Genomic DNA, 14,140 nt, shown 5'->3' with positions numbered 1-14,140 from the left:
AGCAATATAGAAAAATAAGTATTTTTTCTTGTTAAAAATTATTTATTTTTAACATGTCTTTCTTTTTTAATTTTAAGTTCTAAATTCTCTTTCTCCCTCCACTTCTTTCACTATCCACTGAGAAGGCAAGCAATACAATATCAATTATACATGTGAAATCCTGCAAAACATATTTCCACATTAGCCCATTTATTTAAAAAGGAAGAAAAATATGAAAGTGAGAAAATTGTACTTCATTTTGCACTCTGAGTTCATCAGTTCTTTCTCTAAAGGGAGAGAATATATATGTTTTTTCTCATCATGAATCCTTTGGAATTGTCTTAGATCATTGTCTTGGATCAGAGTAGCCAAATCTTTCACAGCTGATCATCATTCCAACATTGCTGTTAGTGTGCACAATGATCTCCTGGTTCTTCTCACTTTGCTTTGCATCGGTTCATATAGTTCTCGACATATTTTTCTCAAACTACCCATGCCTCATCATTTCTTATAGCACAATAGTGCTCCATCACACTTAAATGCTACAGCTTGTTCAGCCATTCCTCAATTGATGAGCATCCCCTCAATTCCCAATTCTTTGCCACCACAAAAAGAGCTGATATATTTTTGGACACATAAGTCCTTTTCCTTTTTCTTGGATCTCTTTCAGATACACACCTTGTAGTGTTGTTACTGGGTCAAAGGGTATACACAGTTTTATAGCTCTTTGGACATAGTTCCAAATCGTTCTCCAGAATGGTTGAATTCACTACTCTACCACCATTCATTAGTGTACCTATCAAAAAAATTAATATTCATGTGAAGTTATCCATGTATGTGTTAGATCGTTCAAAGTGTTTTGGGATCATTAGAGTTTGAGAACTGGAAAAAGACCTTCAAGGTTATCTCATCCAACCCTCTCATGTCTCAAATGAGGAAACTGAGGGTAAGGAAGGGGATGTGATTTGTCTGTGGTTGCACAGATAGCAAATAGCAGAGTCTGGACTCAAACTTATGTTCCTTAACTCAAAGCCATGTTTCCTCCTCTACTATTAAGGGGAAAAGGGGAATGAGCAGAGCATTGGTACCTAGAAAGAAAAAGAAAACTATTGAGATCTTACCCTCATCTTGCATGGAGAAACTCATATCGAAAGACAGGAAAATCTTAAAGAATTTCTTTGCTCAAGAGGAAGTGAAGTAGAGTAGGAAAAACACTACAACTGGGCCCAAATTTTTGCTTTGTTATTTACTTTGTGTTCTTGGATAAATTATTTATCCTGCTTGTGTTTTAGACTACTAATTTGTAAAATAAAGATGTTGGACTAGGTGAGGTTTCAGATCTCTTCCAGCATTAAATCTTATAAGTCAGTGAAAAGTCTTGTGAATTACTGAGCCTGAGATAGCTGTAAGGAAGAGCACAAAGTTGAATAGGGAGAGAGAAAAATAATGCCACATCCCTTTCTATTGTTAGAGATCAGAGGATTGACAAGAAAAAGGGTGTGTGTGTGTGTGTGTGTGTGTGTGTGTGTGTGTGTGTGTGTGAGAGAGAGAGAGAGAGAGAGAGAGAGAGAGAGAGAGAGAGAGAGAGAGAGAGAGAGAGAGAGAGAGAGAGAGTGTTCAGGATCTAGCAGATCTCTTTAATTTGGGGCTGTAGTCCTTAAAGTAGTGACTTTTGGACTCATTGCTCATCAAGGGCTTCTGTTTTGTTTTCTCTTCCTTCCAATGAAACATTCTCCTGCGTTGTATTGAATCATATACTTGCAAGTAGCGAGCTAGCTGCCTCTTAATGGACAACACCATGCATGTATTTGTTTAGCTATAAGCCAAGATAAATACTAAAATCCTTCCAAGGAGAATTTGGAAGGTGTAAGAGGCTTGTTCAAAATGATTCCATTTGGGAGAAAGGGTTCATCTGAGACTGCATGTAAGCACATGTAGGAAGGTAGACTCTCCTTTCTCTCTGCCTACTAAGCTCCCCAGCTTCCTTTAAGTCCCAGAGAAAATCCCTTCTTTAACTGACAGACTTCATCAACTCCTCTGGTGTCTTCCCTCTGTTATTTTTTTAAACCTATTTATTCTCTATAAAGCTTGCTTTGTATGTATTTATTTACATTTTATTTCCCCCATTCAATTATGAGCCTCTTCTTGGTAAGGTCTTTTCTTCTTTTTATATCCCCAGTACTTAGCACATCGCCTGGCATGAAATAGTCACTTAATAAATGTTTATTGATTGATTCAGAGTACTTCATGATGAAACTGGGGAGTTTTCTTAGTCCAAAATAAGAAGTGTAAAAGAATTTCCTAAACAACCTGATAACATAATAGAGTATATATCAGACATTTAATGAAGCCAGTTGATGGTATGCAGTGAACTTGAGTGGTGTGTTTGAGGATCAGTCACACCTTTTGGCACTACAAAAAGCAAGACAGCCTGACTTTGGAAAGTGACCTGGAGAGTCCACTCTAGAGGAAAGACTGAGCCTTGGAGGACTCCTTCTTTACCTCTCCACTTGTATCTTTAGCAGTGTGGAACAAAGAAGGGAAGTATTTTTCCTTCTCCCTCCCTCCCCTACCTGCCATAGCATCTGTGTTAGAAACACAAGACCATAAGAGGCATATGCTTTCACAAACCCTAAGATGAGAAGTCAAGACATTGCTTCTTGAACCCCAGCCTTTGTGACAAGAGAGGCAAGAAGAGGGAGGGCTTGGTGTCTGGAGCTAGAATCCAAGACTTTGAGAGATCAGAATTGGAAAAATTTCCCACTGGTCCTAGGGTAAAGATTCCTGCAGAACAAGCACCTGAGGTGGTGAAGATTACATATATGAAGTGTCCAGCAACGTCCAGTGGAACAGCATCTGGTAGTGACTAAAGGCCAAGGTCATTGAGAGCAATGTGAAGACATTGGCAGCCCTACTTCATCAAAACCATGATCCTTGCAAAAAGTCCTGGCCACACATGTTTTCCAATGATGTTGGGTATATTTATGGGAGACTATATTCCATGTTTGTGGAGGAGATGCTTTGCTGCCACTGTTGTTAGTAAGTGCCTTTGCTTTGAGCTAATTGTATTCTCGGGGTTAATTATTGAATGAAACCCATCAACAGGGACTCAGGAGTGTGATCCCATAGAATACTTTGAACCTGGGGTAGTCATCTTCAGGGGAACCCAACCTGGACATTGGAGGATATCCCCAGATATTACATATATATCCTCTGCATTTGCAATAGTTGAGTCTTCATGACACTCCTTGCAAGTATTAAGGAATTCTTTCGGCTTCAGAGCCTAAAGTATAATTCACTCTAGTTTGAGGGTGAACTATGGAATAGTTTCTCCATTTTTTGAGAAATAGTGGGCTTAAGAGGTTGCAGACCTACACAAAGTACTATTAATTTGGGGAATACCCATGAATTGTCATGAAAACACCACTAAATAGGTCTTATGTAGTACTCTGGCATTTCTGGGCCTGTATAAAATGTTTGGTAAAAGCATTTATGGGGGGAGGACAGCATAAATTCTGCTGTATGTGAGTTTCCTAAGACAGCAGAACTTCCCAAATTCCTTAGAGAGATACTTGGAGAGGAGATTGCCTAGAAAATAATGACAAAATCACCTACTGTTGATCATGAGTTCATAAGAAAAAAAATTGAACTATCTAGAGGAACATAGCTACCAAAAATGGTGAAATTCTTAGAATAGGGTTCCTCTAGTCCCAAACATCCTGTTTCACCAAAAGTATAGGCCCAGGTCTTTGAACAAGTTCTGAGACAGAAACAACTGCATCCTTAATGGAGTCTCTACAGGAAGTGGCACTTAGTACCTGGACATACTCCTCCCCTAAAAGGAAAGGAGAAATTTGAGTCCTTGATGGTAAAAATGTTACTGAGTTCTACAGAAGTGGCAGGCATCAGATATATTTCCTAGAAAACTGCTAGAGTGTCAGAGTACCTGCATTTGACATGTTCTGTGAGTTAAAAATAGGAAAACCTGCCTATTAAAGTACATTAATGCTTGGATACAGGATCATCAAATTTGGGAGTATGGGGCATGCCAAGGATCTTTGCACATTACTGACTGCAGTGTAAGGGGGGAGGAGGGCTGAAACTATTTCCAACATGTTACAAATGACACAGTAGGAAGTGGTAATTAAAGGGAGTGACTTTGTAGTATATGAACCATGGAACCATGAACCAGAGAGTGCTGAGATGATGAACTATTATTGTAATAACTTTGGTTACATTAGAAGCAGGACCAGTCTCCCAGTTCCATCTGATAAAATTGGTCAGAAGAAATGAGAGTTAACTAAGAAGGCCCCCATGCAACCATCCCAAGGGAAGATTTGACCAAACATAGATCACAGATTTGGACAACCAGGTGGCACAATAGGTGAAGTGTCAAGCCTGAAGTCAAGAAGACTCATCTTCCTGAGTTCAAATGTGGCCTCAGACACTTACTAGCTGTGTGACCCTGGGCAAGTCACTTAACCCTCTTTACCTCAGTTTTCTCATCTGTAAAATGAGCTGGAGAAGGAAATTGCAAACTACTCCAGTTATCTTTGCCAACCCCCCCAAAAGAAAAGGTGTCACAAAGAGTCTAACATGACTGAAAAATGACTAAACAACACACAAACCAAACATAAGGCTCCCTGCTAGCCTCATATTGTCTGAGAAACCCATATATTAAGAATTATCTATGTTCCATTGTGTTTTTATTTATTTTGTTAAATATTACCCAATTATATTTTAATCTGCTTCTGGCTACATTGGGAATTGGGAGTGGGGAGGTGCAATGTGGCCAGCCCAGTGACAGCAGCATGTTTGATACCTCTGCTCTAGAGGAAGGGAAAAGTATGGCCTTGATCCCTGATTACCATTGAGAAATCATTGGAATGAAAAATATGACTGAGCCTTTAAGAGCCTTAATTAGATTTCCCACATATGCATCATTGTTGACTTTTGCCAATGAAGGTAAGTGATTTATATTACACACAAATGCCAGCCTAGACAGCCTGAAAGGTGTTTTGTAGCAGGAAAACAAAAGCTTACAGAAGCCTGTTGCATTTGCCAACTTGGAACTTGGCAGTTAGATCCATCTTCCTATTCATAAATTGTAGTTTGGACCCGTTATACCCAAAATCATCAGAGAGTTTCAAGATACAGTTCGTGAAAGCCTGCAGAATGGATAACTGTCTTTAATGAGTGGGAAGACCATCATGTAGAAAGAAGATGAGATCATTCTGCTTGGCCCCAAGAACACAATAGAACAAAGTTGCAAAGGGACAAATTTTGCATTAGTTCAATGTAATGAAAAACTCGTAAAATGATTAGGTTTTAGCAGTGAGTTGCTCACTAGTGTTCCCCTTCACTAGTGTTTTCAAGTGAAGCTGAATGACCGACCACTTGAGCGGCGGTAGTGGAAGCTGTTGGCTATGTAGAGGTTGAACTAATGACCTTGGAGATCCCTTCCATCTCTGAAATATTGTGATTCCATAAAGATGGGCATGTAGAACGGTTCTATTTAGGTGGGGGTGGTGTTCAGTAGTTTCAGTTATGTCTGATTCTTTGTGACTCCATTTGCCGTTTCCTTCTCCAGCTCATTTTATAGATGAGGAAACTGAAGCAAATGGGGTTAAGTGACTTGTACAGGGTCACACAGCTAGTAAGTGCCTGAGGCTGGATTTGAACACAGCTCATCCTGACTCCAGGCCTGGCACTCTATTCATTGTGCCATCTAACTGTTCCTCTATCTAGGTATAGAAACCTGGAGTGTCAAATTGGATGATACCAACCAGAGACAGTCAGATGCCCTGGCAAGTTATGGGTTCAGTGGATAATATAGTTCAGGGAGAATCAATGCAGAAGCAGACTCCATATCCTATAGACTCTAAGCTTGGACTCAGTGTTCTAAGCAGTACGTGCTATGGTTCTCACTCCCTGTGCAGTGACCTGTGGGGGCTGGTTCTGTCCCTGAGTCTATTCTAACAGACCAGGATTCAGAAATGACTCCCCATCAGTAAACAGTTTTCCATATGAGAGAATCAATTTTGATATTTGTGATGTTGTTTGTAGTGCTTGACATACTCTGTGTCTTCTGACTGTTCTTGAAGAAGGTATTTATGTTATATTGTCATGAGGGCTCTGAGGAATCAGCAAGCCTTAGGCATCTTTTGCTTCTCAACCTCGAAACATTTTAAACTTATTTTTCATCACCCTTCCTTGTGGCCAATGTTAAACTGAAGTCACAAAAACTCAAGATATATGCTTACTTTGTTTGGAAGAGCTTGCCAAATTCCTCATAGAATGTCTTCGCTTCATCTTCAGCAACAGCTGTTGGGGCATAAATAGCAATCATCTTCATTGGGGCCTGTTTATGTTCATGGTGAGTATTGCAAGGCGAGATGACCACGTGGTTCATGAAGTGATATTTCTTATTGCCTTTGGGTACATGATAAAACCAATTCTGCCAACTCCTTTATTTGCCTGTCTGAGGAGAACCTACAAGCTGTTTTAATTTAGCTGTAATTTCTTTATATCTTTTAACTTAACTTGTAGAGAGGGTGCCATCATAAATGTAGGACAGCTCCAACCACACCAAAACTAGATCATTGATGATTATCACTTAGAGAACAACAAAATTAATGTCATCAAAAAACTCTGATCCTTAGCACTCTCTTCCATTACTCACTGTCAATCTAGATAGAAAAGAATAGGCCATTTTATATTTTCTTTGCTTCATGGCCTGCATTGTGCCCCCCTCCCCTCAAAAAAATAAAGAAATAGAGGATTTTAGATTCAGAGTTGAAAGGGACCCCCAAGACAATCTCCAATGACCCCTAATTTTACAGATGAAAAAACTGAAATCTGGGAAGGGTAAGTCTGGCTTGTCAAAAGTCCCATTATTTATGGGATATTATCACTGTGAGGCCAAAAATAGCCTTGCAACAGCATATCCCAAACTGGTTGTATGGAAAGTAGTGAAGTGGTTTGTTCAAGGTCACCCAAGTACTAAGTGTCAGAGGCTGGGATTTAGACTAAGATCCTCAGACCCTGGCACTAATGTTCTTTCCATTGTAGCATAACCATTGCCTATAGGCCAGCCTGCTGATGATGAGTCTTTCTGTAATTAGCTAGGCTAGACACAGCCTGCTTTTGAGCCCATACTCAAAGCCTTTCTCCTCCAGAGGGATGTCCTGCTGTACTCCTTGGTAGAATATTTGAGAACCCATGCTCACCCCCATGCTGTAATGTAGCATCAGTGTAGGATTTGGTTGGAGAGGGCTAAATGGTATGAATGGAAAATGAAAGACTTGAATTAAATTACTTATTTCCATGTAGTTTTTAATAAAAAAAAATTTTGGATAGAAAATGAATGGTTTTAATCTGTTTTTTTTTTTAAATTGACTAGCTTGTGGGGCAGCTAGGTGGTGCAGTGGATAGAGCACTGGCCCTGAATTCAGAAGGACCTGAGTTCAAATCTGACCTCAGACACATAACACTTACTAGCTGTGTGACCTTGGGCAAGTCACTTAACCCCATCGCCTAGCCAAAAAAAACAAAAAAAAATTGACCAGCTTGTGTGAATAATTAGCAGAAAAATATGCATTTCATAAGATCTTTCATGTCTCCAGGCTTTGTTATACCTTTGGTAATAAGCCACTTGAAAAGCTATCCCAGCTTTAATTGTGACATAGCAATCATTCAAAATCATAATATACAAGTCCACAAGGATGTTTACTGTTACCAGCCAGAAGACACATTAGTTCAAAGCAAAACATATTTGATCAGACAGCATAGCAAATAAAATAATTAGCTCACCCATTGACAGGGGAGCTGTCTACTCTCATTGTATACTGTCCCTCAGGTGACCAAACCACCAATGGGGTACAAAAAATAAATGTGACCATAAAACAAACTTGGAAGTCATACCCAGAGGGAACATGTGCACCAGAGAATACAGAAGGGGCATGTGCCAGGACTGTATATCCAGAGAACAGGCTTGTGGTGTGTCTGAGGCAACTCCCATCATAATACTGCAAAGCTATCAGTTTTCTCTGATGTTGACCTTCTGCAGCTCTTTGCTTTTCTTTGCTGGTTGTGTCATCTCTGTTGAGCACTGCCTGTTTGCTCTTCAATGCATTTTCTCCTCTTGTTGTCTTCACTGGTATCGTGGTCGCTGAGTTGCTCTCTGCTACCATCTGCTTGTCATCAGCTATCTGTCATCTCCAGGGCCATCTGCTTCTCTCTATTATCATCTGCTAGGGGGCAATAGCTAGAGAGTTTTTGATAGGAAAAACTACAGTTCGTTTAATCAAGGCAATGGCAAAGTGCAATCGTACCCAGTCAGACATCTAGCAAAAAGTGGGCAGAACATTCTAGGCTATGATTAAGTCTATTCTTCTTTATTTCCTATATCTGGTAATGATTAAAGTGCATTGTCCTGCATCGGACTTAGATTTAGGATATTTCTTGTAAATGCTGTTATTTCTCTGATTGTGAGACTATTTCCTCAAAGCTTATCTCAGGAACCTCTAAGTAGCTTTCTATAGCCTGGGAAATGAAGTGCACCTCATTCACAAGTTCTTCTTTGATTATCATGAAAATAAAGTTAGTTCTAGAGCAAATGTTCAAGCATCCTTCTGGCCTTGCCTACCCCACAAAAAAGTGTGGCTCTCTGTGTTACTTCTCATAATGTTATTGAATACAACCAATTCTCTGGGAAAAAATACATACTTTTAAGTTTAATCTGCATTACTAACATGTTCATCATTTTTTTAAAAGTCTAGACAATAAAGAAAACATTAAATCAAGTCCTACTTTGTAACGTTTGTAGATTTCTGAGATATAAATGATCAAACAGAAAATTTAACAGTCTGTTCTCATAAGCCATTAAGAGCTGACTTTTAATGAAGTGACACAGAATTCTTTTCTGTTTCTCACAGGAAAACGCCCGAATTGCGATTCTTGAATCTGGGAGTTTAAGGATTCACAATGTTCAAAGAGAAGATGCGGGGCATTACAGATGTGTGGCCAAAAATAGCCTCGGGACAGCATATTCCAAACTAGTCATGCTTGAAGTAGAAGGTGAGTTCTACCTGCCCTTGACAGACCAAAACATAAAGTTTTCAAATTCCATTATAGATAACTTTTATCTGAACTGGTTCAGAACAGAGGTCAGGATAAGAATACCAAACCAAGAAAAATTGGAAGCACGAGACTACTACGTTGGGATTAAAGAAGCCAAATTAGAAGACAAGAGGAAGAATAATTCATCATATTCTATCAAATGTCTGAGTTCAGTAGTCAGTCATTGCAACTCAAAAAATGTTTATTAGGCATATAAAATGTGCAAGGCACTATGGTTGGTACTAAGAAAATAAAGATAAAAAATAAAATGGTCACTGCTCTTTAGGAGCTAACGTTCTGCTGAAATTAAAGAAAGACCAACTTCAATGGTTTAGTGGAAAGAGCTCTGGACTTAGGGTTAGGAGAGAGCTGGTTTTGAATCTTGTCTACAAAATTGACTAGTTCTGTAACCATGGGCAAATCATTTTACTTCTCTGACTTTCGATTTATAAAAACAGGTGCAACAATACCTACATCACGAGATGTCATGGTGAATCAAATGAGATGATGGATGCCAAACATAAATTTTATTTTTTTAATTTTTAAAAAATTTTTATTTTTATTTTTTAAATTTTATTAATTTATTTTGATTTATCAACCAAACATAAATTTTATAAAGCTTATAAAATTTGCAAATACATAAATCTCATAACACATAAATCTGGTGAATCTTAATGTGCTATATAAATTGCAGCTATCATAAAAATTTCAATGGAACTGAGTAGAAACCAGGACATAATTTTGTCAGTTTGTGGTCTCCCTGGTTCTCTATAGTCTGACCTCATTCTTCCTTTCCAGGCTTATATCCCACTACTCCCTTTCATCTACATGTTGTTTTCCAGCCAAACTGGATCACTTACTCACTATTCTCTAGAAACACATTTCATTATTTCTTATTCATTCATAACTACCTATTCCCAGAAGCCTTAAACCATCCATATCTATCTGTCTGAATCTTGATTACCAATCAAGAAAATCCAAATGAAATATCACTTTCTCCATAAGAATTTTTCTGGTCCCACTGCTAGAAATAATCTTTTCCTCCTTTGAACTGTCCAGACATTTTGTTTGTACATCTTTTTGTTCTTCTTATAAACGCTAATCCTGTTCAGGGGTGTGTGTGGGGGAAGTATAATTTTTCATACCTGACCACAAGCTCTTTTAAATTACAGACTATTTTTTTTTACCCTTGAATCGCTCTCATTAAGCACAGTATTCTGCATTTAATGCTTTTATATGTCTGTTGAATGTTAGTTTTATTACTCATAATGCTTACTCTTGAGAACTGCACAGTTCTAATGAATTCATTTTTTTAAATTAACCTTTAATGGAAACGTGAGCTCATCATTATGTAGCTGTCATTTGCTAATGACACTTCCACTGACCTTACTTAGGAAAAGAGTAGGGTTGGTAGACAGGGACCATATATCTGAAGCTGGAAGAGTACCTAAGAGCCATCTAGTCTAATCTCATTTTATACATCAGGACACTGAAGTCCAGGGGAATTAAGTGACTTGTGCAAGGTGACAAATGGAATAAGCATCTGAGCTCAGATCTTGTGACTCTGAGGCAGCATCTGAACTCAGATTTTGTGACTCTGAGTTCACTGCTCTTTCCACACTGCACCACGTTACTTCTTGTCTGGCAATCAAATTCACAAGGTTGTATCTGTGGTGCTTAAACTACCAATTGGGTTGGCTGATTCAAAGGAACAAAAAAAAATCACCACTGACTAGCCTGGTTAGCAGACTAAATTAATTTTTTACAGAATTAAGTGCTGCATAGATACTACTGATACCATTCATTGGCTTGTACATAATTTAGAAAGCCTTTTCATTTCCATTTGATTCTTATAGGAAAGCTATGAGTTTATAAAAACAGATTCTCTTTACAAATGAAGAAGACTTAGAGCTGTAAAGGACCTTAGAGATCATCTGTCCAACACACCTCATTTTGCAAATGAAAAAAGTGCGACCCAGAGAGTTTAAGTGATTTGCCCAAGGTCACATAGGTTATCACTAGCAAAGCCAGATTTTTAACCCAGGTCCTTTGAACCAAAATGAAAGTTAACAAGGGCTTGAACTAGTGTTGTGGCAGTGAGAATGAATGATAAAGAAGGGCTGGAGATAAGCAGTATTACAGAGATGAATTAACAGGACTTGACTGATAGGATGATCACATGTTGCTTTTCCTTTCCCACTTTATTGCCTTTTGTGAATTTGCCCATCCTTAGTTGTTAATGTTATAGCTGGGTGGGGGAGGGAGAAACATGGGGAGGGGTGTTGGATCCTATAGAGCACTCCTTCTGTCACAGGCTCTGGCCTCTTGCTGGGCATTTTATTTTGCTGAGATAATGGAGCAGCTCCTGATCGGCTCCTGTATGTCACCATTATCATACACATATGTGGGTGGCAGAGAATTATAGACACAAGGCATGGAATCAGGAATTGAAGAAAACTGAAGGAAGATGTCAGGGGACAGACATGCAGGGGTAAGAACAAGGTTATGTGCTGGGTAGATGAGTCAGGGACAATGCAAATGGGAAAGTTGGACAAACGTCAGGTCGGTTGAAAAGAATGAATAGGGCACAAATCTTGGGGGACAGACCAGGGCTAAAAGTCTCATATTCTAGGCAATAAAGAACCGAAACATTTGCAGAAGCTAACAGAGAAAACAAGGCTTGTGGTCCAAGATCCTGATAAACACAAAACAGATACCTGGAGGAAGGAGGCATACAGAGTAAAGCAAGCAAGAAAACAACTTTAAGACACTAGGGATGAAGAAGGAGCTTAGTAACAGTGGCCAGAAGTTCCATGGGTCAAGGACACCAAGCTAATAATAATATTTACCTACTCAGAAGGCAAATAGCACTTTGTTATCATGTGTTATTTAATTAGGGTTCTTGTTTTGTTTCCCTCTGATAAATCCCTACTCAATATTTCATTGTGGTATCCAGGTGACCCTAAGTTACCAAAGGTCATGCAAGTGAAGTCCAAGATCAGAGGTCTGATGATAGATTCCATATCTGTTGCCTGAGGTTAGGAAGGCTTATTATAAAGGATGACTGTTTTGTTTTATGGCCGTAACAACTCATCAAGCTAGCTCCTTACAGGGAGACTTGGAGAAGTTGCAGTTTGAACTTGGAGAATTGTAGGGAAAACCTCATACTGATGCCAAGTCAGTAAACATCCATTAAGCACCTACTGTATGAAAGGTACTGTGCTAAGCTCTGAAGATACAAAGAAAGGCAAAAAACAGTCCCTGCTCTCAAGGAGCTCATATTCTAATCAGGCAGACAACTCTGTACAAATATGCTATGTAGAGGATAAAATAGAATAACCAACAGAAAGAAGACATTAGAATTAAAGTAGATAGAAAAAGTCTTCTTGTAGAAGTTAAGATTTTAGCTGGAACTTCAAGGAAACTTGAATCACTGAAGTAAAAGTATCATATAATCCTATTAGTACTTCCACAAAAACAGGCTCTGTATCACGTCTAAATTTCGTATCTCCCCCAGCATAGTTCTTGGTACACTCATAGGATAAAAAAAGACATAGTTGTTGAATTGAATATATACTTCCTATTAGTAGCTGAACCCTAAGCTAGCTGCCCCCCTACCTCATGCACTTAGGGAGGTGAAGTACCTGGAAAGTTGAATAGAGGAGGTAATGAGGAAAAAGAGAGGTCAGCTACTGAACTGGCAGATCCTGAATTTAAGCCACTTCTATGCCTCCCTTTTTGTTAAAAGTTCCTTTTTGTATTAAGAAGTAGAATTATGTTTTATACAGGAAGATGCTTAAAAAAAAAAAAAGAACCAATCCCACCAAACTCGTTTCTTCAATCACCTTGTATTGATTCTGATTTTATAATGAAGTTTTTTTCTCACTTATTTTGAAAAGCAATGTATTTATTTGAAAAGGCAAGAAGTAAAATTAAACTATGTAGTTACCTCATAATGCTTTTCTGTAACCTCTCTTTATAAATATACTATTTTGGGGAAGTAGAATAATAGATAGGAAACTATTCATCCAGGCATAACTTTACCACTATTCCTATTTTTAAAAGCTTCTCATTTTCTAGATTTTTCTAGATTAACTGCATTACATTTCTAATGTTTGATAGTAATGTTAGTATGCACGATAACAATAGCTAATATTTATCTAGTGCTTTAAGATTTGCAAAGCACTTTATAAATGTTATCTCATTTTATTGTCACAACAACCATGGGTGCTTTTATCCCCGTTTTATAAATGAGGAAACTGAGGCAGATGGAGGTTAAGTGACTTGTCTGGGGCCATGCAGCTAGTAAGTGTCTGAGAATGGATTTGAATCTGGGTCATATCCAGTAGTCTATCCGAAGGAGAGGAGTCAGCATCATTTCCTACTGAACACGTGGCGTTTTCTGGGTCATTTAGAAAGAATGGAAATCGAACTCAAGAAGTCCTAGCTCTTTGACATGCCCTCTTAATGCCTTAACACAGTGCCTGTCACATAGCAAGTGCTTAATAAATGCTTTTTCTTTCTTTCTTTCTTTCATTAATGGCACCTCGCTCTCTAGCACAATAAATGCTGAAGCAAATGCTTCATGTACCTCCAGCCTCATATGTCTTTCCTGCATTACAAAATTTGTTGCTCTAAACCCGAAGAATGACATCAAGCTATAAGGCATTTTTGTACCATTCTCCTCAGTCACAAAAATGGTGTTCAGTGAGCATTAATGCACAAATACTAAATCTTTATTGTCTGAATTTGCAGCATATTATGACTCAGATGTTTGGAGAGTCTTTTGTAAGCCTTCTCTTTAATTTAAAAAACAATGCATTTAATAGATAACCAACAACTTCATTTATTTTCTCTATATCATCTTTTCTCCATGATGCTCTTTCTGGGTTAGCAAAACTTAAATGGCTTATTAGTTGGGAGTTACATGCAAGCTTTTATTACTTCTCCTTAATTTCTAACTGTATCTCATACCAGCACATTGCTCTGGAAACAAATGAGTATTTTTTTTAATATTCATTTTACAAAGTCAAACTGATAC

The 14,140-nt window shown here is 38.3% G+C and overlaps 1 protein-coding gene across 1 annotated transcript in view; it reads left to right on the top strand.

Moving 5' to 3' along the window:
- LOC144456515 (muscle, skeletal receptor tyrosine protein kinase-like) overlaps positions 1–9,308 on the top strand; it is a 57,109-nt gene extending 47,801 nt beyond the window's left edge. The window contains exon 5 of the mRNA XM_078151728.1: positions 8,916–9,308. Within this exon, the coding sequence (XP_078007854.1) occupies positions 8,916–9,308 (393 nt within the window). The remainder of the gene's footprint in view (positions 1–8,915) is intronic.
- Positions 9,309–14,140: the final 4,832 nt, after the last annotated feature.

Source organism: Phascolarctos cinereus, unplaced genomic scaffold (genome assembly GCF_003287225.1).
Source record: "Phascolarctos cinereus isolate Bilbo 61053 unplaced genomic scaffold, phaCin_HiC Scaffold_4;HRSCAF=312, whole genome shotgun sequence".
NCBI classification, from domain to species: Eukaryota; Metazoa; Chordata; class Mammalia; order Diprotodontia; family Phascolarctidae; genus Phascolarctos; species Phascolarctos cinereus.
Note: the sequence above shows the minus strand (reverse complement) of the source record. Positions and strands in the feature narration are given on the sequence as shown.